General features: G+C 40.7%; 1 protein-coding gene across 1 annotated transcript in view; it reads left to right on the forward strand.

The window, feature by feature from the left end:
- Positions 1-27,810, forward strand: part of kiaa1549lb (KIAA1549-like b) — a 290,305-nt gene that overhangs the window by 129,215 nt on the left and 133,280 nt on the right. The window contains exons 3-4 of the mRNA XM_034188840.1: positions 3,126-3,602; positions 13,334-13,449. Of these exons, the coding sequence (XP_034044731.1) occupies positions 3,126-3,602; positions 13,334-13,449 (593 nt within the window). The remainder of the gene's footprint in view (positions 1-3,125; positions 3,603-13,333; positions 13,450-27,810) is intronic.

Genomic DNA, 27,810 nt, shown 5'->3' on the forward strand with positions numbered 1-27,810 from the left:
TCAGTGCAGTTCACAATGCTGTTTCTGTCTTTTAATTCTGCAAACAAATTTGTCATGTTGAACAGAGACCCTGAAGGTTGTGGCACACTATATACAACCGAAAACCCTTCATCTACAGTAACTTATGTTGTTGCAGTAGAACCTCTTTCTCATAAAGATAACATGACACTTGTGGGCCGTTATGAGCAGGCTTCTCTTCCCACCTGGTCGAAAACCATCTTCCCACTGAGGACAAGTTCTTCTTTTGTTTCTCAGAGACCAAACTCAAGAAAAAGCAGCGATAAATCTGATTTTGACAGACAAACGACTGCGCCGTACAGACTTTCCTCTGCAGCAGCTACTTCGTCCAATCTCATCCAGCAAAGCACTGAAAGGTTTCATTCTCTTTTCAGGTTTGGAACAAAGTGGAAAACCACTACACATTTTCAAAGTCGTGCTTTTGAATCAGAAAATACATCGTCTAGCTCTAATGAGGCTAATTTTAAATTTACCACCAGATGGCTCGTCTTATAAACATCAGAAGCTGGAAAACAGACGGTGGTCTACTGATCAGACTGTATTCAAGGATGATTCATAGTCAGTTCAGCCAATGAGGACAGAGCATTTTATGCGTTTCTTCAATTTATTAAAGTCACACCAGGATGGAAAGAGTGGAGTTCATCCACAGCTGATGTCAGATCTGCTGTTACAGTACCACAGGAAGCCACCACAGACACACGGCCTTCATCAGTCTGAGGTTTAGATGTATTTCTACCCCTCCGTCACATAACCTTTAACTCTGTATCGACTTCACATGCCCCCTCCCTCAAAGTCATTTATAAAAGTGAGCACAGCCTCCCCATAGCAATGCTGCAACTGCTGTAGCACAATCAGACAACACCGCTCCCAAGGACAGTGTGGGAAACACAACAGACTCTAATCAGAAGGGGTTATCATCATCAACAGACCGAATTTTGTTATGATCTTCAGATGCTTCACCGCTGTCATTCAGGTGTACTCAGTTTGACTCCCTGGTTCTTATTGTAATATTGTCCCTTACAAAGTATTGTAAGGGACAAACTATTCCTCAGTTTGAATTTATTCAAAGTCATGTTGAAAAACAGGCCTGGGTCCTCAGAGATGCAGCCCACACAGGGGCGCCATCTTGTGAGTGACCCTGAACATAGCCAACAAGTGTTTTTATAAAAGACAGTGTAGGCGGTACAGTGGGTGGGATTTATTCCCACACCGAACCTTATTGGCTAGCGTAAACAGAGGGGTAACCCCACCCCTTGTCTTCAGCCCACAGTTACTTGGTACCTGGTGGAACTTAACTCCTTTCTTTAAATGTTCTGAACAGATAAAACCAGTTCAGACCAGTTGACATGCATACTCAAACAGATAACTCAAACTCACTAAAAAAATATAACCATTTAAGCATAGCAAATACTTGATACAGTAAAAAATTAAAGTAAAATATTGGGAAAAATATTGATGGTCTAGTGCAGGGGTGGCCAAGTTCGGTCCTCGAGAGCCACCTTCCTGACACTCTTAGTTGTCTCCCTGCTCCAACACACCTGAATCCAATGAAAGGCTCGTTAGCAGACTTTTAATGAGCCTTTCATTGGATTCAGGTGTGTTGGAGCAGGGAGACAACTAAGAGTGTCAGGAAGGTGGCTCTCGAGGACCGAACTTGGCCACCCCTGGTCTAGTGGGCTTGAGACCAGAGGATCCTTGGTTCAAATCCCAGCCTGACCGGATAATCACTAAGGGCCTTTGGGCAAGGTTCTTAATCCAAGTTGCTCCCGGTGTGTAGTGAGCACCTTGCATGGCAACACATTCACACTGGGGTGAATGTGAGGCATATTTGTAAAGCACTTTGAGCGTCTGATGCAGATGGAAAAACACTATATAAATGCAGTCCATTTACCACTTAAAATATAAAATATAATAGAAAATAAACAGAGATACGAGGTCTGTTAGAAAACTATCCGACCTTTAAATTTTTTAAAAAAACTATATGGATTTGAATCATGTGCACTTGCATCAGCCAAGCTTGAACCTTTGTGCCCATGCGTGAGTTTTTTCACGCTTGTCGGTTGCGTCATTCGCCTGTGGGCAGGCTTTGAATGAGCACTGGTCCACCCCCCTCGTCGGATTTTCATTGTCAGGGAAATGGCTGAGCGATTGGAGCAGTGCTGAATCAAATTTTTCCAGAAACTGTGAGAGACAGCCAGGTGGAAACCATTCGGAAGATTCAGACGGCTTTCGGTGGCTTTTCAGTCGAGTGAGTATCTGAGAAATTGTGTAACAGCTGGGCATGTCACAACTTGTCCTGTGAGACTTCCAACATGGACGTGCTTTTTGTTGTGCACCATTGCGGCTCCGTCCCGACGCGCAAATTCCTCAGCGCGTCTTTCATTACAAAATCTCCTGTAACAGTGGAATGTGCCGCAAAAGTGCTGATGTCCAACTCTTCTGCAATTTCTCTGGTAGTCAGACGACGTCCCGGATCAACACAGTGTTCACTTTGGAAATGATCTGGTCGTTTCAGCCTGTCAATGGCCGCTCGGAGCGCGGCTCGGCCTCCGCCGCTGTGGGCCGGCTTTAATCCGGTTGTAATAATCCTTAATCCGTGTAACGCCGATAGAATCTTCACCGAAAGCCATCTGAATCTTCTGTGTGTTTTCCACCTGGCTGTCTCTCACAGTTTCTGGAAAAATTTGATTCAGCGCTGCTCCAATCGTTCAGACATTTCCCTGACAATGAAAATCCGACGAGGGGGGTGGGCCAGTGCTCACTCAAAGCCTGCCCACAGGTGAATGACGCAACCGACAGGCATGAAAAAACTCACGCATGCGCACGAAGGTTCAAGTTTGGCTGATGCAATCACACGTGATTCAAATCCATATAGTTTTTAAAAAAAATTTAAAGGTCGGATAGTTTTCTAACAGACCTCGTATATCTAACCTCTTCATTGTCACAGTCATCTTCACCAACCCCAAACTCACCTGGTCAAAAACCATTAACTAGAACACCTGTTTACTCACCATCTGTGAGGCTTGTACAACCCGCAATTCCATTGTCAACACCAAGTCTGAAGGCATTGACAGATTCTGAGACAGAGACGTTTGTCGTTCTTACAGAGTTGTCTCCTGGAACATCCAGAGCAGGGGAGCTCATGTTCCCCAAAGAAAAAGAGGCGGGTCTCAGCACCTCTCAGTCAGTAAGAATGACTCTCTCTGCTGGGCTCACCGAGAGGACATCTCAGGTATTGCCACTGACCCCTGGACATGACACCATAACAGCCTCCGTGAAGCTTACCACCACAACCTTAGCTTCAACTACCAAAATGAAAAACACAAGCACACCCTCTGTGAGAGTCACAACCAGAACTACGCAATCAGACACAGCTACCACACCGCAGCCGTCCCCAGTGACCAGGAGAACAACAACAACCACATCCACCAGAACACAGACCAGCAGGAGAACCTTCACACCGCTGGTCCCAAGAACGAACCCACCAAGAGTGTCCACCACCATATTTGTTTCTCCTTTTACCACCACAGCAGAAGCTCCACCACAGCAGTGCAACATCACAGAGAGAATGTGGGTAAAAACAGGTAAACCTTAATTTTATTATACTGGCTTCAAACACTGCTTTTGTAGCAAATAAGAATTCAAGTTCCCGCCACTATGAGCAACGTCATTTTATGTGTCTGTCACTGTTATTGGTCTGTGTAGACACTTTTTTTTGGGGGGGGGGGGGGGGGGTCAAAAAATAACACAAGCCCAATACATGGAGGATGTTGATGCCTGGTTTTTGCGGAGTTCTGTGCATAAATCTGCATGCTAATGAAGGGAATGTGATGTTTTTGGATTCACTATGTCCCGATAGTACAGAATAGTGGAACGTTTATTTTTGCATCAGTGGTACCCGATATGGTGTACTTTTTACATGTCTGAGTTGACATATTTGCACAAATTTGTACACACATAAAACATTTTTAATAAAAAAAAAAAAATTGTGGCCATAGCTCACAGTGTCTACCAGTTGAAAGGTTATACATCATGAGTACTTCATGTAGAGTAGATGTCAAATGCTGTTATAATACTGCATACATTTTCTACCACGATTACTGCCACTACTACTCCTGCTTTTTGTAATGAGCGTTCTAATAAATCATTACAAAGTGCTTTTAAACATCAATGCAACACAGATAAATTACAGATAATTTCAAAATATCCCAAGTTTAAAGGCGCATGAATAAAAAAAGAGAGGCCCCCCACCCAGTATAAAAATAAGTACAGAATTAAAGCAATACTAATTATGGATCTTAATTACCTGAGGCCATCAAATATGACCATCGGGTATTGCCAAGGCTTTCCGTCCGTCCATCAGCTCAGCACAAGTCCAGTCCTGTTACTGCCAGAGTCTTCAAAATCACAGGGTACATTCTTGGGACACAGACTTTGGACAAGTTCAAAGATGGCTAACCTGGAGTTATTCTAAGAGGTATTTTAAAGGTTAAAAAGTCATATTCTGCTGCTATTTTTATGGTATGATCTCATGGACAGTTGCGTGATGATCTTGTGGACCTTAGTGTGGTGACGTCTCTTCCTGGTGTTGCTAACTGCTAACTTTGCTTCATTTTTGGCTAGAAATAACACCTTTCTCATATATTCTGTAAAATTTACAATTCAATTTAATCAGCTTATAAAGCGCCAAATCACAACAAAAGCCGTCTCAAGGTGCCTCACACAGAACAGTTCAACATAAAAAATTTAAATAAATAAAATTCAAAAATTCAAATACATAATTAAAAACAGAAGTAAAAGAATAAAACAGATAAAAAAAAATAAAAAAAAACTATTCATAAGAAAGGGAATAAAAATAGGTTTTAAGTTTTAAACACTTTTAAACTGAAAACACTATTTTTGTAACCTGATAATACCTCTGGAAAGATTTACAAAACATTTAACGGATGTTAGCGTGGTATTGTCACAGGCTGGTAGCTAGCTGCAAACTCATTCATTTGTGTAAACATAACCTCTTTGTCATATATTATGTAAAAAGCTAGCAAGAAAAAAAATACTTCAGAAACTGAAAACACTGTTTTTGGAGCCTAGTAACACCTCTGGAGTGAATTATAAGACATTTAGCAGATGTTAGCATAGCTAACTTCCTATGGAGTTATGTTTGTCTCATTAATAGAGGGTTGTCATGTGACGTATCGGTCATATCATTTTGTGTCCCGCGCCCATTCTGGATTATGACGCGGTGGCCGCTGTGATACGCTACGTGCATTTGGTGACCAATTGCAGAAGCTTCAACGTTGGTGTGAAGAAGTCTCATGGCACCGTGGCGCTGAGAGAGATCCGCCGCTAACAGAAATCCACTGCTACCAGAATTTTATTTTATTTTATTCGGCAATAAAATTATATAAGAATACATAAAAATACTGCCGAGGATAACACAAGAATGTTTCCAATATGGACGCTTATTTACATTGTGGTCCTCGAGCACTGAGCTGCTGATCTGCAAGCTGCACTTCTAGCGCCTGGTGAGAGAAATCGCTCAGGACTTCAAGACGACCTCCGCTTTCAGAGCTCCGCTGTGATGCTCTGCAGGAGGCCGGCGAAGCTGACGTGGTTGGCAGCTTCCTAGTTCACAATATCACAGTGTGACACTGTTGGCCAGTTCGTTACATCACCACTAAATTGACTATCTGGTATAAGATACGGATCCACTGAACCAACTGCTACACATCTATCACGATAAATAGCTCTCGAGGATTTAAAGCATCGTAATAACCATACATTCTCTCCATTTTTCTATCACCCGCCAGCCTCCTTGTAATCCAGAATGGAGACAGCACCTGTCCTGCAGCAAATTGGTCACGTGATTGAAAACCCTCTATACCTGCAAATGCACATAGGGTGATCTACAAATATTCCTTGACTTGCACAACTTCCACTCTTGTCAAATGCTCATGTAAACACACACGCAAAGCCTCCTGCTGATGCCGTTAAAATGTAAATATTGTTTTTTGATTGATTGATAGAGGGGCTTTAGTCATTCTTTCTTTCTTCTTTCTTTTATTTGTTTATTTGTAAAGGGACCATGTACAATAAAGAACATAAATGTTTCCATTTGATGCATTGTACCAGAGTTAGCTTAAAGCTAATTTACATCTGCAGTCCCTTGTCAGGTCACAATTAAAACATTAATAATAAAACATCACAAAAACATCAGCTCAAAGCTGCAGACATATACACACAAACACATTCACACAGTCATATTTTAAATATTTCTAAAAATCAGTGGTTACAGAACTGAGTGACTTTCAGTAAATTTTTCAGTTTGTTCTTGAAGCTTCCAATAGAATCAGAGTTCTTGATGTTGTCAGGGAGAGCGTTCCACTGAGTCATTGCTTTCACAGAGAAAGCTGACTGACCAAAAGCAGTACGACGGAAAGGCACAGAACAGTCTCTTATTGAAGATATTCTGGTATATCTTATAGACTGCTTCGGACAAATATTAACAAATTGACATAATGGGGAAGGAGCCAAGCCATTTAAAATCTTAAATGTAAGACACAAGTTAGAAAACAGTTTATAATTCTCAAAAAGATGAAGCTTTTCTAGAATCCTGCAGTGGTGATATTGCATAGATTTTTTTATCTAGAGTTTTTGAGGTTTGTTTATAATAATAATGTAAGTAAGTCCCTTCGGCTGCTCCCTTGTTTGCACTCGGGGTCGCCACAGCAAATCCAAGGTGGATCTGCATGTTGATTTGGCACAGGTTTTATGCCGGATGCCCTTCCTGACGCAACTCCACATTACATGGAGAAATGTGGCAGGGGTGGGATTTGAACCCAGAACCTTCCGAACTGAAACCAAGCGCATTAACCACTTGGCCACCACCCCTGCTGTTTATAATAATAATAATACATTTTATTTGTATAGTGCTTTTATGGACACTCAAAGACGCTTTACAACCAAGAAAAAAAAGATAAAAACATAAGAATGATCTGAAATGTGCAGGTTATGGCTTGCAAGGTTATGGATTGTGACACCGGCAGAACATACTAGGTCCAGGATATGGCCTTGAGAATGAGTGGGAAAGTTTACTAGTTGAGAGATGTTGAAGCAGTTGAGAAGGTCCAAGAATTCAGTGGCAGGTTTGGAATTGACATTGTCGACATGAAAGTTAAAGTCACCAAGCAGAAAGATGAATGGTGAGATGGCACTTATTTGGGTCAGGAGGTCAGTGAGTTCTGAGAGAAAGGAGGGGTTGTGCTTTGGGGGATGGTAAATTACAACAGTGACCAAAGGTGAGGGACCAGAGAATTTAAAAGCAATATGGTCAAAAGAATAAAAAATTGGGAATGATATGGGAGTGACTTTAATGTCCTTGTTGAAAATAACTGCCGTGCCTCTGCCCCGCCCTTCAGAATGGGGGTTTTCAATGTAGGTGAATCCAGGGGTGTGGCTATATTTAGAGAAAAGTAGTCCAGGGGTTTGTGGCAAGTTTCAGTTAAACAGAGGAAATCCAGTTTATTGTCCGTGATGAATTCATTTAAGATGAGACCCTTGTTTGTGAGAGAGCGGGTATTGAGGAGAGACAATTTCAAGTGGCGTGAGTCTGTGTGATGGGAGCAGCGAGCGAGAGGACGGAGATTGGTCCGCTTCACGTGTGGTTTGTTATACCACACGTGTTGTTGTTTATACGGAGATTCCAGTGGTTTAATAGTTGTTTCTCCAGCCTGCATGTGATACAATATGAGAAAGGATCATAGCGTGCATGAAGGTCTTTTCAGCATCCATTGAGAGACAGGCTCTAATATGTCTAAAATGTATCAAATTATATCTGATGGTTTTGGTAAATTTTTTCACATGTGACTTAAAATTCAGATTTGAATCAGTTACTACTCCAAGATATTTAAACTCCCTCACAACGTCAATCCTCTCAGCTTTTATAACGACATCATTCGCAAACTGGTTGATTTTAGAAAAGAACATACCTTTTGTCTTATGTTAAGGCTGAGACAAGGCTGGTCAAGCCACTCTGTGATCCTTTCCATAGCAGCTGTCAGCTTCCTAGCTGCTAGTTCAGCAGTTTTTGCATGTGTGTATAAAACAGTATCATTGGCATACTTTTGTAGATCCATGCCCTGACACACCTGTGGCAGATCATTAATATAAAGACTAAATAGGAGGGGGCCCAAAATAGAACCTTGTGGCACACCCATTGTACACTTAATGTTATCAGAAAAAACATCAATAACTTTAACACATTGCATCCTATCAGATGAATAAGAACCCATCCATTGCAGCGTTTCTGATGAAATATTAAAATTTTAAAGTTTTGAGATAAGAACATTATGATTTACTGTAGCAAATCTAAAAATATGGTAACCCCCCCGCGTCTTGTTTAAATTTTATCTGCTCGATCAGATGTAAATCATCTGTTTCAGTGGAGTGATTGGGTCTATAGCCAAACTGCAATGGATGCAAACAACATTTACTATCTGCGAGATATGTAGTCAGTTGTTTAATTACAACCTTCTCAGCAACTTTCAAAAGCACAGGAAGTATACTTATTGGTCTGAAATTACTCACTTAATGACGGTCACCAGATTTAAAGATAGGAGTGACGATGGCTTGCTTCCAAACACTTGGAAAACATTATGTTTTTTTGATAAATTGATTGAGTAATTGGTGGCACTAACGTGGTTTGGAGTTTCTTAATAAACATGATATCGAGCTGAAAGATGTCCCTACATTTGGAGTTCTTTAAAGAGCTGATGATTTTAATGAACATGTACAAATTGTACATAAGACAATAGGATCTTAATAATTAATAAAACAAATGCAAATTATAAAGAACACAATGTTCATACAGCTGAGGGTATTTTAGCATTGTTATGTTTTTTTTAGTTATGTCTCACCTGTGCATAGTAATTGGAAGCTTATTCACATGATGGGTACAGTACCTCATCTGGAGTAGATGATGAACCACAAGTTCACTGTGATGTTCCTCACTATATTTTGTTCAAATAATTATATTCAGGCTTCAAATTCAAATGCTGTACTTTCAAAATAATCTAAATTTGCAGTCTAGAATTTGAAAATAGGCTTCACGATTTTGTTGGCTAAAATAGTAAATGTGTCATTGGTGGTAAAAAAAAAAAAAAAGAAGAAAATAACTGCTGCCTTTCGAATTAGTCTTTGAAAAATTTGCTTTTCATTTACTGAGGTAAATGTGCACACGTGTGCCTCGGCAGAAAGACACTACATGTTTCCTGACACCTCTAATGACATTTTAGCATATTCAGTAGCCAGGAATAACATTTAACTGCTGTGTTTTATGTTTGCCCTGTACTTTTCATATATATATATATATATATATATATATATATATATATATATATATATATATATATATATATATATATATATATTTTTTTTTTTTTTTTTAGCTATTTAGCCCCAGATGGTTTTAATGATCAGACTAAATATAGTCCAACAGATATGTAACAATTTTGGGTGGAATCATGCACTTTTTGCTACAAGCATGAAATTTTTGCACAGTGATGCAACACAACACTCCAAAAAGATAGAGACATGGAGGCATTTAAAAAAAATTGACGTAAACAGGTTTGGGGCAGTTTTTTCAACATGGCCTCTGATGTTATTTGATTTCTTAGATATTTGCTTCTAGAATAGGTAGAATAACAATCTTGGTGTCTAAATATACATTTTTGAGGTCAAGGAATACAATGGACCCACTTTCAAAGCTTTACTCTCTTCGGGTTTTGATAAACTTTAAATGGCAACTGTAATTATGTCATTTTCATATATTCCATCTATCCACGTCAGAGATATGGCAACTCTGCACAAGACACATCCACATGTAACAGCAGAGTTTGAAAAGGGACACTTTGTGGTGAACAAAACTGTACATGCCTTTTCAGACCAAGCCCATGAGCAGAACAATGCTTCATTGAAGGGTGAAGGCGGTGCAGTCAGCATAATCCAAAATCCAACTACACTCCGAAGATGGACAGTGGGAGGCCGAGAAATTGCCAGGCCTGTTCAAGAGTTTCAAACAGATGTGGGGCAGTAATCATCCTGTGCACAGAATCATCCACCAGATCACCATGAAAATAAGAGAGGACAGCAGGCTGCATAAGATGTGCATGCTCGAGCGCAGGTTATGGAGGACCATGGTCAGCCATTCTTAGAGCACAGTGATGATCTTCTTGTCTTACTGAGCAAAAACAAACAGATCAATCTGTAACGTGCACAGTGGGAATGAAGAAGATTAGACAGGATCAATCTCAAGCATTTGTAAAAGACAGAGTTGTGGAGAGGACTGTGCCCCTTTGTGATCCTATCAAGTGAAGCAAATTGCCACTGATGTCATGCCCATGTGCAAAGCAACCATCCAAGTCAAAGATGCAGATTGCCAGTTTACAAAGTGACTGCAATTTGTTTTCAAGACTATATATCTCATGCCAGACAAGGGATGGAAATCTTGAAGATTTCTTCAAACACGAGAATCAGCCCTTCTCCCCATCACTCTCACATTTGGGAAGCCTCAGGATGTCTGCAAAAATCCAGCCTCCTTCAGTGCTTGGAGGATCTAGCAGACTCTACTGATGAGAGGCCAACAGTTGATGTCACCATTCTCAATGGGGCTGTAATAGTGAACATGCTCAAACCAAACACAGCCAAAACATTTGCAGCATATGGTCATGATGACATATTTCTGCCTTATCTTCAGAAGCATCTAAAACAAGCTACAAAAAGACTTGATGTTGTGTGGGATCAGTACCATGCAGATTCCATGAAGGCAACAGCCAGAGGGAGACATGATAAAGGAGTGAGAAGACGGGTAGAAGCCGACACTATAATTCCAAGAAAATGGCAAGAGTTTGTATAGATGAAAACAAGACAGAGCCGTTCATGTATCTGTCTGAGCTGACAATCACTATTGAAAGTGACAAACAAGTCATCTCAACCATTGGAGAGAACATCCTTTGTCCACAAGAGTGTGACACTACAGGTTTACAACCATGTCAACACAAGGAAGCCGACACCAGGATGCTGTTGCATCTGGTGGATGCCACAAAGCAAGGATGCAACAGTGCACTTTTGAGGACAGTGGACACAGATGTGGTGGCATTGGCAATATCTGCTGTCAGCCAGCTCAATATCAATGAGTTATAGGTGGCATTTGGAGCTGGAAAACATTTCCGGTACCCGCTGTACATGACATTGCTGCAGCACTTGGGCCTTTGAGATACAGAACCCTGCCTGTGTTCCACAGCATATCTAGCCGCGACACAGTATCCACCTTTAATGGAATTGGTAAAAAAAAACTGCTTGGCAAACCTGTCAAACATTTGATGAAGTAACGAACAGCTTCCTTGCTCTCTCTTGTGCTCCTTCTGACATTGCAGAGAGTCACATGGCAAGCATCGACCGTTCTGTCATACTTATGTAGACTGAGGTGAATGGAGCAAGACAGCAGCTTTCACAAGGGGAAGTCGGTCAATTAGGCAATAACCCTGTTGTGTCTGATGATGTGTCGGATGTTCATTTTGGGATATACGGTCGAAAATAGGCTTTAAAAGGCAGTTTTATCAGCGATGTTTAGCATTAGTAGAGCCGATAAAACCAATATTTTCGGCCGTATATAACAGCATGAACGTCTGACACATCATCAGACACAAGGAGGTTATTCCCATTCTAATCCAATTCCATTGTTTGCACGGTTTATTTTTCTGTAGGTAATTCGGTCGCCGAGGGTAGGCTAAGTTACCATGAAGCAGCGAGCCATCTCTCCAACAGCGGTCAGGGCGTGCAGTAATCCATCAAATGTGAAAATCCATCAAACGTGAAACGGTAATTCTGTAACAGAATCCACATCAATACTTTCGTACAGTCATTTAAATTCACCCATTTCAGTGGTGGCACACGACTTTCTCTCTGAGCTAACAGCGCTAACAGCTAGCAGAGCATGCAGGCGGTGTTCTGACGAATTGTGTGTCTCGAAAGTTCTGCGTCCTGACAATACTGCGCAGGCGCAGTTGCGCACGCATGCACTGTTGCACGCGAAGGACTGGAATGACATTAAACAGTAATCACATCTCGTCAGAACACCGGCCAGGGCACGGAGTAATACATCTTTAGTGACTGGTCTAATATTTTGTTCCGTTCCACAGATATTATTTGCCTGATTAACCAATCAGATTCGCTGAAAAAATGTAATTGGATTAGAATTGAAAACATTCCTTCAACCCCAGCAGCACTCAGGGAGCATGTGAGAAGGGCAGTATACCAGTGAGGACACACATGGGGGCAAACATTCCTAGCTTCACCAGAGCTTCCTGATCCAAGCCACTGGGGATGGAAAATAAACTCAGAAGGCAAATGGGAACCAAAGTGGACAACCCTTCCTGAGTCATCACAGTCCTGTCATGAATTACTCAAATGTGGATGTACCAAAGGCTGCAAAGGCCGTTGTAAATGTTACAAAGCTGCTTAGAGGTGTACTTTCCTTTGCAAATGTGGTGGATCATGTAAAAGTGATCTCTCTTGACTTTAGCACAAACCAGGATTCAATGATGGTATCACCCAGGACAGTAGAGAACTGTGTCCTTAATGGAAGTGTTAATGATAGTTTTGCAGCATATGAATGTGAATTAACAAATCTAAACTTGTAAACATTGCTTATAGACAAATACAACTTTGTTTCAGTCAGTATCAAAGTATTTTGAAACTACAAATTAGTCATGCCCTTTAATATGTAGTGGAGTTAAAATATGTGTTTGAATGACTGCGTGATATATAGACAAAAATGCATAGAAGTAAACCTGTAGGTGCTATTATAAGAAAAACAGTGTACATACTTTTAAGTTCTTGTCATGTTTGTGAATACTGATGAAAATTAAAAGTGTTAAAATCACTCATTGTATTTCTACAACAGTTTCCACATATAAAGTCTGAGTACACTGAGGAAATTAAGTACACATGGATTACAAATGCCTCCATGTCTATATGTTTTTAGGGTATGAAAAGGCATCACTGTGCAAAATTTCATGCTTGTAGCAAAAAGTGCATGATTATTTCACATATCCACTATTTTCACATATCCCACAAAAACAGACATGTTCCTCATCATTGTAACTCAGCATCTTGGTGGGACAATATCCAGCCCACCTGCCACTTGTTTTCATAGTAGTGTATGGAAAAATAAGTTGTTTTATTGCTCCAAGATACAGTATATTGAGTCTATTGTAGCCTTGTTTCTCCTTTTCTGTCTCCTTCTTTTCTATCTCAGTTGTTTCCATCTATGTCAGAAGAAACAGGCTGGATAGTATCCAGAGACAAAACCTACGCCGGGGTCTAAGTCAAGGCCTCAGAAAAGCTCTGAATAATAGCGCCGCACAGGCACAGGTGAGATTTCGTTTCATATTTGTAATATAGCTGTTCCTGACAATGGCAACATTATTTATTTCTCTCATTGTGAAGTGGGGTCTCTTCAATAGATGGAACTGTGATTGTCTTACATACAGAAATCCATAATAGAGCTTTATGTACTGGTTTAATAAACCAATCAACCAGCATCACACAAAACAATTTTGAAAAATTGTCAACCATATTTTAACATTTTTTGTGAATTTGGAGGGCCATTAACACAAGCAAAATCCTCATTAACATACTGCTGTCTATGTCACAGTACCGCCTGCTATCAACTGTAAACTGTAAAAAAAACAAACTGTCTCCACTCCAATGCTCAAAAATTTGGATTGCCCACCCAATGGTTTAACTGTATGTCCAATATTTTTTTTCAGTGTTTGTTAAAAAATGTTCAGTTACATCTCATTTTACACATAACATAGCATGTCTATTGTTGTCTCTTGCACCTTATTGCACTTATGCTTTATTTTTATTTATTTTATTTTTTATATTTAATCATTGCTGCTACTGACTGGTTGTCACCAACGAGGTTTCGTTGTTTATCACAATGACAAAGTCTCTCTCTCTCTCTCTCTCTCTCTCTCTCTTTTAAATTTGCAGTGAATTTAAGCCTACTTTTTTTTGTAATGATATAAATTGTGTGACATTTCACAGATTGTAATTTGTTCCCTCTGAATTGAATTTGTAAACATGACACATACCTTGTCCTCCACTCAAAAACGAGGATTGGTGCTTGAACTTGAAAAGCCTCAGAGAAAAGAAAATGGTTTCTAAACTTTCACCATAGAGAGCCACAGCCACACCACAGTGAATTAGACATTCAAACCAAGGACCCTCATGTAGGTTACATGAAGGAGATGAGGACTAATATAGAAATTAGGTTGGGTGATGTGTCCCACAAGACATTGAGCGATGTCACATATTCGAGTAACTGCATCAACACTTACGCAAAATCTGTACAGACAATTAAAAGTGTCATAAAATTTGACTAAAAAGAAAAAATGTTAGGAGCAGTTTCCATGTAATTCAAAGTATATTTAACATTACATATTTCATTAAATAGGTAGGTAATACACCCAGGGTCTATTCTTGTCCAGTTTCCTCCAGGGTGTTTAGAAACATGTAAATGTTAATTGAACCACCAACCCCTTGGTCATTGTAAACCTGGCTCTGCTGTCTGATACTCATATAACATCAACTATTCTCATTTGGTTTAATTATTTGGTCCATTGATTTGGTTTACATTCTCATCCCAAACAAAGAATTTGTTTGGCACCAGATCAAGACCATGCACCTCCATTTATGGGTCTGGCTTTGTTTATGTGTGTACCCAAGTGAGATTATGCACCAAGGGAGAAAACAAATCAATTTGTTTGAACCAGATTAATGCACCAAGGGAGAAAACAAATCAATTTGTTTGAACCGAAGAAGTGCTAGTGTGAAGTCACAGTGCTGATAATACATCTTAAATATGTGTAATAATCCATGCTTTGTTACATAAATACACAAAAAGTTTAATCTTCACCAGTGTTCACCATAGCAACACATCAGAGATCACAACAGCAAATATCCAGGTGAGGACAGACTGAACAGTTATTTACTTATCCCAAAAAGTGCTGCAGGCAACAGGACTCAGTACTTCCATTCATTCAGGAATTTGCAAGGGTGGACCAGCTGATGTAGTATCTTACATGCATGGTCGCTCATGGTTGCCACTGAATGCTTTTCACACATAGCAGATGACAGGTGTTACAAACCCTATAAATGATTTGTTGCCACTCAATTTCATATTAAAGCACCAGCATCTCACACCAAAACATCTTCCCTTCAGGCATAGTACCCCTCCCCTTTCCCCACTTTTACACCTTGGTGTAGTAACACCAGTTACGAGTGAAGTTATGGCTCTGTAGTGGTTCAAAGGACTCTCCATGTGGCTAAAGCCAGACCAATATTGGTTCTAGTCCCACTATGTTCTTGATCAAAGGAGCCTTTAGTCTCTGTGCATTCAGGAATCAGAAATTCCTCCAACTAAAAAGCCATGTTTAGTTTTATGTGGGCAGTCACTTAGTACTGTATCTTTGCAAACATGGGAAGGAGTAAAGAGCAAGGCCTTGAATGCACTAAATATGCATGCTTGGCTGGTCCAGTGATGTAAACAGGGAAAAGAAAAGCTTTTATTACAATACAGAGAGAATTCTGCCTTATTCTTTGTGTAGGATGCCATTATGCCACAAAATCTTTATATATAAAATAGTCTGCCATTTTAATGTTTATACATACATGCATTTATACTTACAGTTTATACATACATGCATTTTGCATACAGTTGTATGCAAAGGTTTGGGCACCTCTGATAATGTTCATGATTTTCCTTTATAAGTCATTGGTTGTCTGGATCAGAATTTCAGTTAAATATATCATATAGCAGATGAACACACTGATATTTGAGAAGTGAAATGAAGTTTCTAGTATTTACAGAAAGTGTGCAATAATTATTTAAACAAAATTAGGCATGTGCATAAATTTGGGCACCCTTGTCATTTTATTGATTTGAATACATTTAGCACTATTTATTGGAACACAAAATTGGTTTACTAAGCTCAATGACCCTTGACCTCTTACACAGGTGAATCCAATCATGAGAAAGGGTATTTAAGGTGGTCATTTGCAAATGTTTCCTTTCTTTGCATCTCTTTTAATGAGTGGCAACATGGAAGCCACTAAACAACTCTCAAATGATCTGAAAACAAAGACTGTTCAACATCATGGATTAGGGGAAGGATACAAAAAGCTATCTCAGAAATTTCTGCTGTCAGTTTCCACTGTGAGGAACATAGTGAGGAAATGGAAGACCGCAGGCACATTACGAGTTAAGCCCCGAAGTGGCAGGCCAAGAAAAAATCTCAGATAAGCTGAAGGGCAGGATGGTGAGAACAGTCATAGTCAACCCACAGACCTGCTCCAAAGACCTACAACATGATCTTACTGCAGATAGTGTCTCTGTGCATCATTCAATGTACAGCACACTTTGCACAAAGAGATGCTGTATGATGCTGTAATGCATACATGCTGCAAATGGAGTCGCTTGAGGTATGCTAAGGTACATTTGGACAAGCCAGCTTCATTTTGGAATAAGGTGCTGTGGACTGATGAAACTAAAATTGAGTTATTTTGACATAACAAGGGGCAGTATACATGGCTGAAAAAGAACAAAACATTCCAAGAAAAATGCTTGCTACCTACTGGGAATCATGTTAAAGTTGAGGGTCACACAGATTCCAGTCAATATCGGCAGGTTCATGAATCAGTGACAAAGTTGAAGTTGCACCGGGGCTGGATCTTTCAACAAGACAATGGGCCTCATGTATCAATGTTGCACACTTGTGGCGTAAATTTACGGCGTAAACTTGAAATACACCAAAGTCGCCGTGACATGTATCAAGCAGTGCGCACCTGCCCATTTCCGGCATACGCCTGACGTGATCTTGATAAAAGCGGCGGGTGGAAACGATCATAATTATAATAAACACGCCCAGACACACCCTCATTTTACGACATGGAAGCCGGGAAGACGGCAATGAAAAAGAACTCCACCAATCACGACGCGTGCCAATAGAGCGTCAAAAGTGGCCGTCGTATCAACTGTTTTGTAGTATATAATCAATAAAGTGTTACAGTGGTCCCTCATTAATCGCTGGAGTTACGTTCTAAAAAATAGCCCGTAATACGCGAAACCGCGACGTAGTCAGTGTTATTTTTTACAATTATTATAGACGTTTCAAAGCTGTAAAACCCCTCACTACACAGTTTATACACTTTCTCAATCAGGCATGAACATTTTCTCACTTTTCTCTCGTGTGTAAACACTCTCAAAGTTCAAACCTTAGTAGGAAAATAATAGCAAACTGTTTTCAGGCCCAAACATTTGTTTGAGAAATAAAAATAGAATGTTTTCCTATAAATAATTATGATGGCATTTAGAACTAACAAATTAATTTTAACGATCAACGAACGAGGTCAGACACATAAGAAATTATTAATAGTGACTCACCAGTATTTCACAGATCGGGCCTCTGCGTCCTGGCGCTGCGCCTTTTTCCACTCACACCTGGCTGCAGCAGGTGTTTGTTTCCGAGTGACAAACACAGTTATGAGTAGTTGTTGGTGCTCTTTTCTCTTCTGGGCAACAAGATTCTTATAAACAGATACGCAGAACACAGAACACTGTAAAAAAAAAAAAGGCATGCAAAATTGGACTAAATACTCCGCGAGACTCCGAGGCCACGACAGGTGAACGGCGTTATAGCGAGGGACCATTGTATTCTCTTTTCACGTCAATAATTCTTGACGTGGATATTTGCTTGCTCAGTTAATAAGACACGCCTAATCTGTCAGATGTCTTTATTTTTTAAATGTATTTCTGTATTTATTTTATTGTGACAACCGAATGGAGACGACAAAACCTGGTTGCAGCACGGGCGAATTAAGGGAATGACGAAACTACAGTTGTTATTATCAATTTCATAGTCTAAAACGATCACACCACATGAAGTTAAGCTCAGTGCTGCTCTGGCTCCAGGCTCGAAGTCTGGAGAAAAAGGCGAGCAGCGCTGTCTTTGCAGTCAGCGCTGTAGCCACGGATCGTGCTCCATAACAATCCCCCAAAGGCGGGATTTGTATTGATTATTATGGTGTATAATCAGGAAAGTGTTATTTATGTAACATATGCATTGATTTGTATAATGGCACTGTTTATCATGTTGATCATCTTCACTTTTATGTGGATTCCAGGGCTGGTTCATTTTGGTGTATAATTTACGCCACCTCTCGACCTGGTGTATATTTTCAGCGCAGCGTACGCCAACATTGACCACATTGATAAATGCCAAGTAGCGCAGCCGTTTTGGCGTACACCCCATATACGCTCAAATATCGCCGTACGCAACGTTGATACATGAGGCCCAATGATCCTAAACACTACTCAAAATCTACTAAGGCATTCATGCAGAGAAACAAGTACAATGTTCTGGAATGGCCATCTCAGTCCCCAGACCTGAATATTATTGAAAATCTGTGGTGTGATTTTTAAGCAGGCTGTCCATGCTCAGAAACCAACAAACCTGACTGAACTGGAGATGTTTTGTAAAGAAGAATGCTCCAAAATACCTTCAGCCAGAATCCAGACTCTGATTGGAAGCTATAGGAAGCATTTAGAGGACGTTATTTCTGCAAAAGGAGGATCCACTAAATATTGATGTATTTTTTTCTCTTGGGGCACCCAAATTTATGCGCCTGCGTAATTTTGTTTAAAGAATTATTGCACACTTTCTGTAAATCCTATAAACTTCATTTCACTTCTCAAATATCACTGTGTTTTCTGCTATATGATATATTTAACTGAAATTGCTGATCCAAACAACCAATAATTTATAACGGAAAATCATGATAATCATCAGGGGTGCCCAAACTTTTACATAGAACTACACAGACTTTAATTATATACTACAGTGAGGAAAATAAGTATTTGAACACCCTGCAGTTTTGCAAGTTCTCCCACTTAGAAATCGTGGAGAGGTCTGAAATTTTCATCTTAGGTGCATGTCCACTGTGAGAGACATAATCTAAAAAAAAAAAAAAAGTAAAATAAAAAAATCTAAAAAAAAAAAAAAAAAAAAAAAATTATTAGAAAGTGGAAGAAACACAAGATGACTGTCAATCTCCCTCGGTCTGGGATTCTATGCAAGATCTCACTTTGTGGGGTAAGGATGATTCTGAGAAAGCTCAGAACTACACAGGAGGACCTGGTCAATGACCTGAAGAGAGCTGGGACCACAGTCACAAAGACAATGGTTTATGTTTTTAAAGCTTTTGAAGAGCATGGCCTCCTCCTGAGTTCTGTTATTCACACAGTGTGAATGAAATAAAACCTTTGACAATGGTTTATGTTTTTAAAGTTTTTGAAGAGCATGGACAAACTTTACACATAGCGGAATAGCCAGATAATTGAAAATAGACTATACTTTGTTACATTCAAGGGGTGGGGGGTTATTTTCAAGATATAGGATTAATTTTGATGCCAAAATGCTGGTATTAATATTGTGAATCATTTCCCAAGTGGATGTATTGAAATTCTGACTTGTGATTTGACCACCTCCTGCTAATAAAGGACAGGTGACACTGATTGGTTGAGATGTTTGCTCCCCATTTTGTCCGTGATCGAAGTTATACTCACACACACACACACACACACACACAAGCACACATACACTTACACAGAGGCCACTTGGCTTTTAATAAACAGATGATTAGTTGCCTCCTGCTGGAATGGTGTGTGAGTCTAAAATTTAATTATCAACATCTGTTGTTCACTGTTGTTAGCTAATATCCCTAATTTCTCCAAAAATATTAGTCCTGTTTATTGTCATTGCACATATGCTCACTCTGTGCATTGCACCTTTGATTGCATATTTTACAGCATTTGTTTTTTGCAGAAAGTCAATAAAGTTCAAATCATGAAAAAAAAAGTCTTATCAACTTTCTGTTTTTGTGGCATTTATCCTTGACCCAAAAAACAGAATCGTACCAAATGGCAAATGTCAGCTCTCCCCAGTTTCTCCATGATTGAAGCCATAGACACACATTCACGCATGTATACATGTACACAGAGGCCACTTGTGTTGCCATAGCAGGTTCAAAACAAACCCAAAAATGCAGGCAGTAACCAAAATGGGATGTAAGGTGGAAACATAGGTGATTTATTTTCCAAGCACACATGAATACTGTCCAAACTAATGGTGAAATACTAACCCAAGTCCGATAACAGACACAAACCACAACCCGGACAGAGGGTGGTAACAAACAAATTGTCATGATTTGGGTCTGTGGGGTTTATTGTTTGTTGTTTTTTCTCTTGTTTATGGTATGTGAATATTTTTGCACTGGGGTTTTGTGGATGGATTTCTCTTGTCTGGTGTTGAGTGTTTGGTGTCAGCCATTTCCCTCTGGTCCTCCCTTCCTGCTTGCCACACCCCCTTTCTGGAACCTTCCTCACACACCTGTGGTACATTTCCTCCTGATCAAGTCCTCTATATTAGCCACTCTTTCTTTTCTCACTTGCGAGATTGTTTTGCCTTGTGCCTCTTTTGAGCATTTGTCTTCTGAGTTTTCACATTCCTGTTTAGCATTACGGTGTATCAACCTGTCTGCCTGTTTTTGGATCCTATCTCTGCCTAATGCTTTGTTTACTGTTACTATTTTTGGACTGCCTTTTTGTGTACAGACCCATGCAACCCTGACATTAGACTCTGTTAACCTGAGACCTGAATCCTGCATTTGTGTCTGACCACTTGGTGCCGATTGGCTTGTCACAAACTGGATTAACAAAGTGATGGAACAATGTCAAAACACACAGAGGAATTACAGGCATAATTGAGAGAAACAGACACACTTCTAAATGCAGAGGGTTAACAAAGAAGATCCAAGTACTTACAATTAATCACAACACAAACCAAGGAGAAGAAACTGGCAAGTGAAACAGGAAACAAAGCAGGCTTAAACAGTGAACACAAATGAACAAACAAGTGTCAGGTGTGACAAACATGGGAGGAAATGGGGAGACTGGTGCAAAACATATGCGTGAAACTAACACACACGGGAAGTGACTTACAACTCAAAAGAAACACAGGGGTGAGTGGAAACTAAATCATAACATACTAATACTCAAACTGAACAGAGAACTATAAAATAATCACAGCACTGCCAAATGTCCCTCATTGGCCGGGACAGTCCCGGTATTTACCCCCATGTCCCACATCCCAGATGAGTGTGTGCGGGACGCTCATTAGTCCTGCATTTGTGTTTGTGTGGGTCCGGGCATGCTCCTGAACCCCACTAGTTACGCATTGCGCCCTTGGCACTCGCTATCACGCTTGGGTGTCCCACATTAGCAGGGATGCAATCAAGTGCCAAACTAAGAAAACAGGGGGTAGAAGACAAACATGGAACTCAAAAAAATGTGACAGAGTGTCAAAAAACAGGAAAACCACACAAGTGACAGACACAGACGGAGATCAGAACACAGAGAAACCCACAGAAGGAACATGGGCAGAACACAAAGAACATGAAAAAAGGGCACAGACAGGGGCTAAACCACAACAACTTGGCTTTTAATATATAGAATAGCAAATGCAAAAATGGATTGCTCCAAACCTCTTGCAGTTGTGGTTCAAATGGTGGTTTAATTCTTGGCTCTGTACCAAAATGTGCTTGAGGAAAAAGATTGCCCAAAATACATAGTGCTTGAAGGAGCTTTAGTAATCTGAAACAGTTCTTAGATTCAATGCAATTTTATGTACAGACAGAAAGCTATAGCTGTCCAGCTGTGCACACACTGGTAGAAAAAAGGTCACAGTCCATTTGGTTTAATAAAAAATAATGGGGAAGTACTTTCTATGCAATGCCAAAATACACGCAAACATATTCAGTGGACACACAATGAGCTTTCTGTCTGTGGATTATCCATTTATGGAAACAGTCATGGTTCTCATTATGCCAAAACAATCATCTCCCTTCACTAAGCCTCTAATAGCTGTGCTCAGTGTGGATTGGTATCGGTAGCAACACCTCTTAGCAATGAGAAGCTATGGCACAATGCAGTTGGTGCTGTCTCCCACCAATGTATATGTGCACTTTTTTCCTCGTGTATGCGGAAAAGAGAAACAATTCCTAAAGGAATTAGTCTGTAAACTGCATATCTCTGAGGAAGATGATTTTTAAGGGGATGTAATTAAATTTTATTTTGTTAAACAATTGAGTGGGTAGGGAATAAATGAGGTGCCAATATGGTCACAACCATCTCACTTGGTCTCTGGTGGGTTTGGTTGTCTTCAAAGTCTTGCAGTTTAGATAAACTATAAGTGCATCAGTGCACGTGAGTGTACTTGTGTTTTACTTGTGCATGTGCAATCCAGCGAAATGTCTCTGTCTGTAGTATTTCTGTGTTGAAGTGTCTCATTATTGAGCATGAAGCCTGTGCAGTCGTCCTTGTGTGAAGGTCAGTGTTCTTACATATTCTGTCTGTGTAGTTTTTAAGCTGTCTTGCTTCAGTGCACACACTCCTGTCAGCCATTACAACATGCTTAGGCCATTTTTAGCAGCGCAACTCCCTCAGCCAATGGGAAGGAAGCTGCTGGCAAGGGAAATTGCTTCTTTGTTTAATTATAGGTTGTAGTTAGTTGGTAAGAGCAAAATGAGAGGATGCTAAGAAACTAATGAGGCTAAATGAATTGAAACATAGGAGTAAAACTCTTTTAAACTATGAATAAATAGAGTGAACTGCTCTGTGTCTTGTAGTTAAAACTCTCCAGCAAACAGTGGAGTGCCTCTATTGGGATCGATTGGGTTAATCTGTTGCAAGTCGCCCAGGCTCTTTGATACACAGTCAGTGGGTGTGTTACCAACCTGTGGCAAATTTGAAATTCAATCTCTTAATGACACCTTCACAGGGCTCTGTTCACAGAGCTGAATACAAGGCTGTATTGTGAGGAAGTGGAGTGGAGACTCACTTTTGGGGTGGTGGTCAGCGGATCTCTTTGTCAGCATGGACCTTCAGATATACTTAGATAGTAGAGTTAGAATGGCTCACCTCTATGCCACCCTTCTCTCACTGCGGTATCTACGTTCATGTCTTTTCCAGTTGTTTCTTCTTCAGTACACCAAAAGTGGCAACTACATCAGGTGTTATTTTCACAGGTTCACAGGAACTATACTTTACCCATATGTTCAGAAAAGAGTCACTGTTATATGTATATACACATAGGATAGGATTTTCTCAATACAATCTCAGTAATAATAACTTTTCAAGACACCCAAAGTTTCCAAGTTGCATTATTCCTTCACATTCACACACATTGGCGGTGCTGCCCTGGGGCAAACTGACGGAAGCATGGCTGCCATTCTGCGCCTACGACCCCTCCAAGGCAAGGTGGGTTAAGTGTCTTGCCCTAGGACACAATGGCAATAGGTTTTGAGCCGGAGTCAAACTGCCAACCATTCGATCACAAGATGGCTTGCTCTACCAACTGAGCTATTGCCGCCCAGTACTGTATATTGATACAGAAACATATAAATGCTTACAGTATGTCGATGTTTGGCTGAGGTATAGGGCATGCACTGGGGTGGTGCATGTCTGCATCCATCACATGAAAGGAACCATCTTGGGTCTTGCATGGCAACCGTCCAGGCATACAACAAGTCTATTCCCACCTCTTAAATGTAGCCCTGTGGAATCTGGTCATAGCTGGGTGATACATGGATGTCCCCTTGACCTTTTCCAGTTGCTGGGGGCCGTAAACACTAAGGGACATACACACTTAATCGTGCTCAGTGAAGTGTGCCACATGGCCATGAAGTCATACTGTAGCTGATGAAACTCCTCATGTGAATCTTCCTAAGATATTTGTTTGACCCAAAGTCATTCCAGCTTCAAGGATCCTCAATCCAACTGATTTAATTTGTATAGCACCAAATCACAACAACGCTGCCTCAAAGTGCTTTACACAAGTAAGGTCTAATCTTACCAACCCTCCTGAGCAAACACAGTCGACAGTGGGAACCAAATCTCCCTCTGGTGATAATGAGGAAGAAACCTCAAGCAGACCAGACTCAGAACAGTTCCAAGGTTTTTACAAGAATTTCTTTACAAACACACATAAAAAGAAGAGCAACAACAACAGAGCCCTTAATTGAAATTATAAAGCAGTCCATGTTGGGTCTTTAGTCTCTAATCCTCCAAAGAGATCTAGTACCAAAGACATTCATTCATGGTCATTGGCTAGTGTCCAAGTCTCACAACCATGCAGTAAGGCTAGTGTCTCGCTGGGCTGCATCAGCCTCTAAATGTCCCCTTGCCTCAGTCGTGAGGCGGATCCCTGTGTCGCTTGACGTTTGAACAAACAAAAACAATCGCTGCGATGAACTCCCTCACCAAGTCATCAGGTAGGCACCTCATACCCCTCACCATGTAGTCTCTGCCACTCAGAGCGTGCGCAACATGTGAGACAACTTATGAGGGGTTGACACACACTTTTGTTTTTAGTATATGTTCAGAGAGAAACAGCACTTCTGGAAGCAACAGAACACTCCAGCAGCCTCCAGCCACCCACTCTGCAGCCGGCCGGCACCCACCCGACATGCACGCGCGGGCTGGGCTGGACGCATGAGCTGCTTGAACCAGATTCATTGTGTCTATTTATTTATATATTATTCTGAGGACAGAAGTTGATTTAAATTTAATGCTCCTGGTCAGTGCATGTCTGCTGTGCGCGTGGGGGCTGGATGCATCCTGTCGGGCTATGGATAACCTTCACAAACCAGATTTCTTGTGTTATTTATTTATTATTCTGAGGACATAAGTGGATTTACTTTTAATGCTCCTGGTCGGAGCAACAGAGGGCAACAGGTCAAATAGCTGGGAGCCAGGATGTGAACTGTCTTTGATGATGTTCTGAGCTCTGCTGATGCACCAGGTGGTGTAGCTGTCTGTCAAGGAGGGGAGAGGGCAACCAACAATCCTCTGTGCTGCTTTGACTGTCCTCTGAAGCCTTGCTCTGTCTGCCTCAGTACAGCTCTTGTACCATGTGGAAACACAATCCATCAGCAGGCTGTCATGGATGAGCAGTAGAAGGCCAGCAGCAGCTTCCTGTCCAGGTTGTTCTTTTTGAGGACTCTCAGGAAGTGTAGACACTGCTGGGCCTTCTTAATGACAACTGAAATGTTGTCTGTCCAGGAGAGGTCATTGGAGATCTGGACTCCCAGGAACCTGAATATGTGGACCCTCTCCACACACTTGCTATTGATGTAGAGGGTGCAGGTCAGATCTGTTCCTCCTAAAGTCCATGATTATCTCATTTGTTTTTTGGTATTCATTGTCAGGTTGTTGTCTGAACACAGAGTTCTTAGCTTCTGGACCTCTTTGTAGGCTGCCTCGTCTCCCTTTGAGATCAGTCCAACCACTGTGGTGTCGTCAGCAAATTTGACGATGATGTTGTTTCTGTGGGTCGGACTGCAGTTGCAGGTGTAGAGACAGTACAGGAAGGCGCTAAACATGCAGCCCTGTGGTGAACTAGTGTTCAGTGTGCGGGTGGGGGCCAAGTCTGTTGATCATTAAGTCCTTGATCCATGTACATGTGAGTGGGGAAAGGCCCAAGGTGTCCAGTTTGGTTGTCAGAATATCCGGGATGATCGTGTTGAATGTCGAGCTGTAATCCACAAAGTGCAACCTGGCATAGCTCTGCTTGAGGCTGTAATTGCTGCCAAAGGTGCATCAACAAAGTATTGACCAAAGGGTGTGAATACTTATGTACATGTGATTTCTTAGTTTTTATCTGCAAAAATGTAAAAAAAATAAAATAAAAAAAAAAACCTTTTTCATGTTGTCATTATGGGGTGTTGTGAGTAGAATTTTGAGGGAGAAAATGAATTTACTCCATTTTGGAATAAGGCTGTAACATAACAAAATGTGGAAAAAGTGAAGCGCTGTGAATACTTTCCAGATGCACCGTAATGAGAAGGGTATAATGTCCCTTTGCAAAGTTCACAACAAATACCTTCTTCCAGCTTTTCTAATTTTTTGCTGGGGTTGCATCAGTTCATCAGGTATGGATCCAGATGTCAAGACATGTCTAGATATTTCAGTTCAGAACACTCAGTAACCAGTTCCAGTTTGATACTGGTTTTTTATACCTATCCCCAGTGGTGGGCACAGCTAACAGAAAAGTTAACTTCGATAACCACTAATCTGCTAACTGAAAAGTTAACTTTTATAAACTGATAAACTCCTAAAAAAAATTAGGGGAAGTTACAGCTAACCGCTAACTTTTAGTATTGACTCTGCATATTGTCGGTGACTGATAGACTAGTTTCGACTTTTAGCACAGCAGAGACTTCTGACTAAATTCAGTGCAAAGCAATCACAAACTCCAAAAAACAAGCCAGCACTTCTTTGTGCACCCTGCCCAATGCTAGAAGCTCCTGTTTACTACATAGCTTGTAGCAGTAAAACAGATTTGCTGAGAGGAGCAGCAAATCTCAACTCTCTATGCAATAGCAGTGTCGCCATGAGGCAGAGGTTTTTTCAATTTTCAATTCAATTTATTTTCATTTATATAGCGCCAAATCACAACAGAGTTGCCTCAAAGCGCTTCACACAGGTAAGGTCTAACCTTACCAACCTCCAGAGCAACAGTGGTAAGGAAAAACTCCCTCTGAGGAAGAAACCTCAAGCAGACCAGACTGAAAGGGGTGACCCTCTGCTTGGACCATGCTACAAACATAAATTACAGAACAATTCACAGAACAATTCACGGACGGATATGCAAGAAATGCTAGTGGCGCACAGGACAGGAGGATTGCCAACACGAATACAACTCCCATCTCTGGATGGAGCTGCACCTTAAACAGAGAAAAAACAGAATCAGGCATCAGAAAGACAAAACAATACTGTATAATTTGCCAGCATTAAACAACAAGGAAAACAGAGAAATACTAAGGTGATTGCCAGCCACTAGCCCTAAACTTCACTAAAATACCCAAAATTTAGGTAAAGTTGAGGCCGCAGCCCGCTCCAATTACTAGTAAATGAATTAAAAGAGTAAAAAGCGTAAAACAAAACTGTAACAGTATGCTAGCCATATGAAAGGGAAAATAAGTGCGTCTTAAGTCTGAACTTGAAAATCTCAACAGAATCTGACTGTTTTATTGATGCAGGGAGATCATTCCACAGAACAGGGGCACGATAAGAGAAAGCTCTGTGACCCGCAGACTTCTTATTCACCTTAGGAACACAAAGTAGTCCTGCACCCTGAGAACGTAAAGCCCGGGCCGGTACGTAAAGTTTAATTAGATCAGCTAGGTAGGGAGGTGCCAGTCCATGAATAATTTTATAGGTTAGTAGCAGAACCTTAAAATCTGATCTCACTGGGACAGGAAGCCAGTGAAGAGACGCCAAAATGGGTGTAATGTGGTTGTACTTTCTGCTTTGTGTCAAAAGTCTGGCTGCAGCATTTTGAACCAATTGGAGACCCCTAATGCTAGATTGCGGTAAACCAGAAAATAGAACATTGCAGTAGTTCAATCTAGAAGAGATAAATGCATGGATCAGGGTCTCAGCATCAGGCATAGACAGGATGGGATGAATCTTCACTATATTTCACAGGTGGAAGAAAGCAGTCCTAGTAATATTTCTAATGTCGAGGCCAAAGGATAACGAAGGATCAAAAATTAGCCCAAGGTTCCTCACTTTGTCAGTGTGATGTATGACACATGAGCCGAGGCTGAGCG

The sequence above is a fragment of the Thalassophryne amazonica genome, chromosome 2 (assembly GCF_902500255.1).
Source record: "Thalassophryne amazonica chromosome 2, fThaAma1.1, whole genome shotgun sequence".
In the NCBI taxonomy this organism is placed as follows: domain Eukaryota; kingdom Metazoa; phylum Chordata; class Actinopteri; order Batrachoidiformes; family Batrachoididae; genus Thalassophryne; species Thalassophryne amazonica.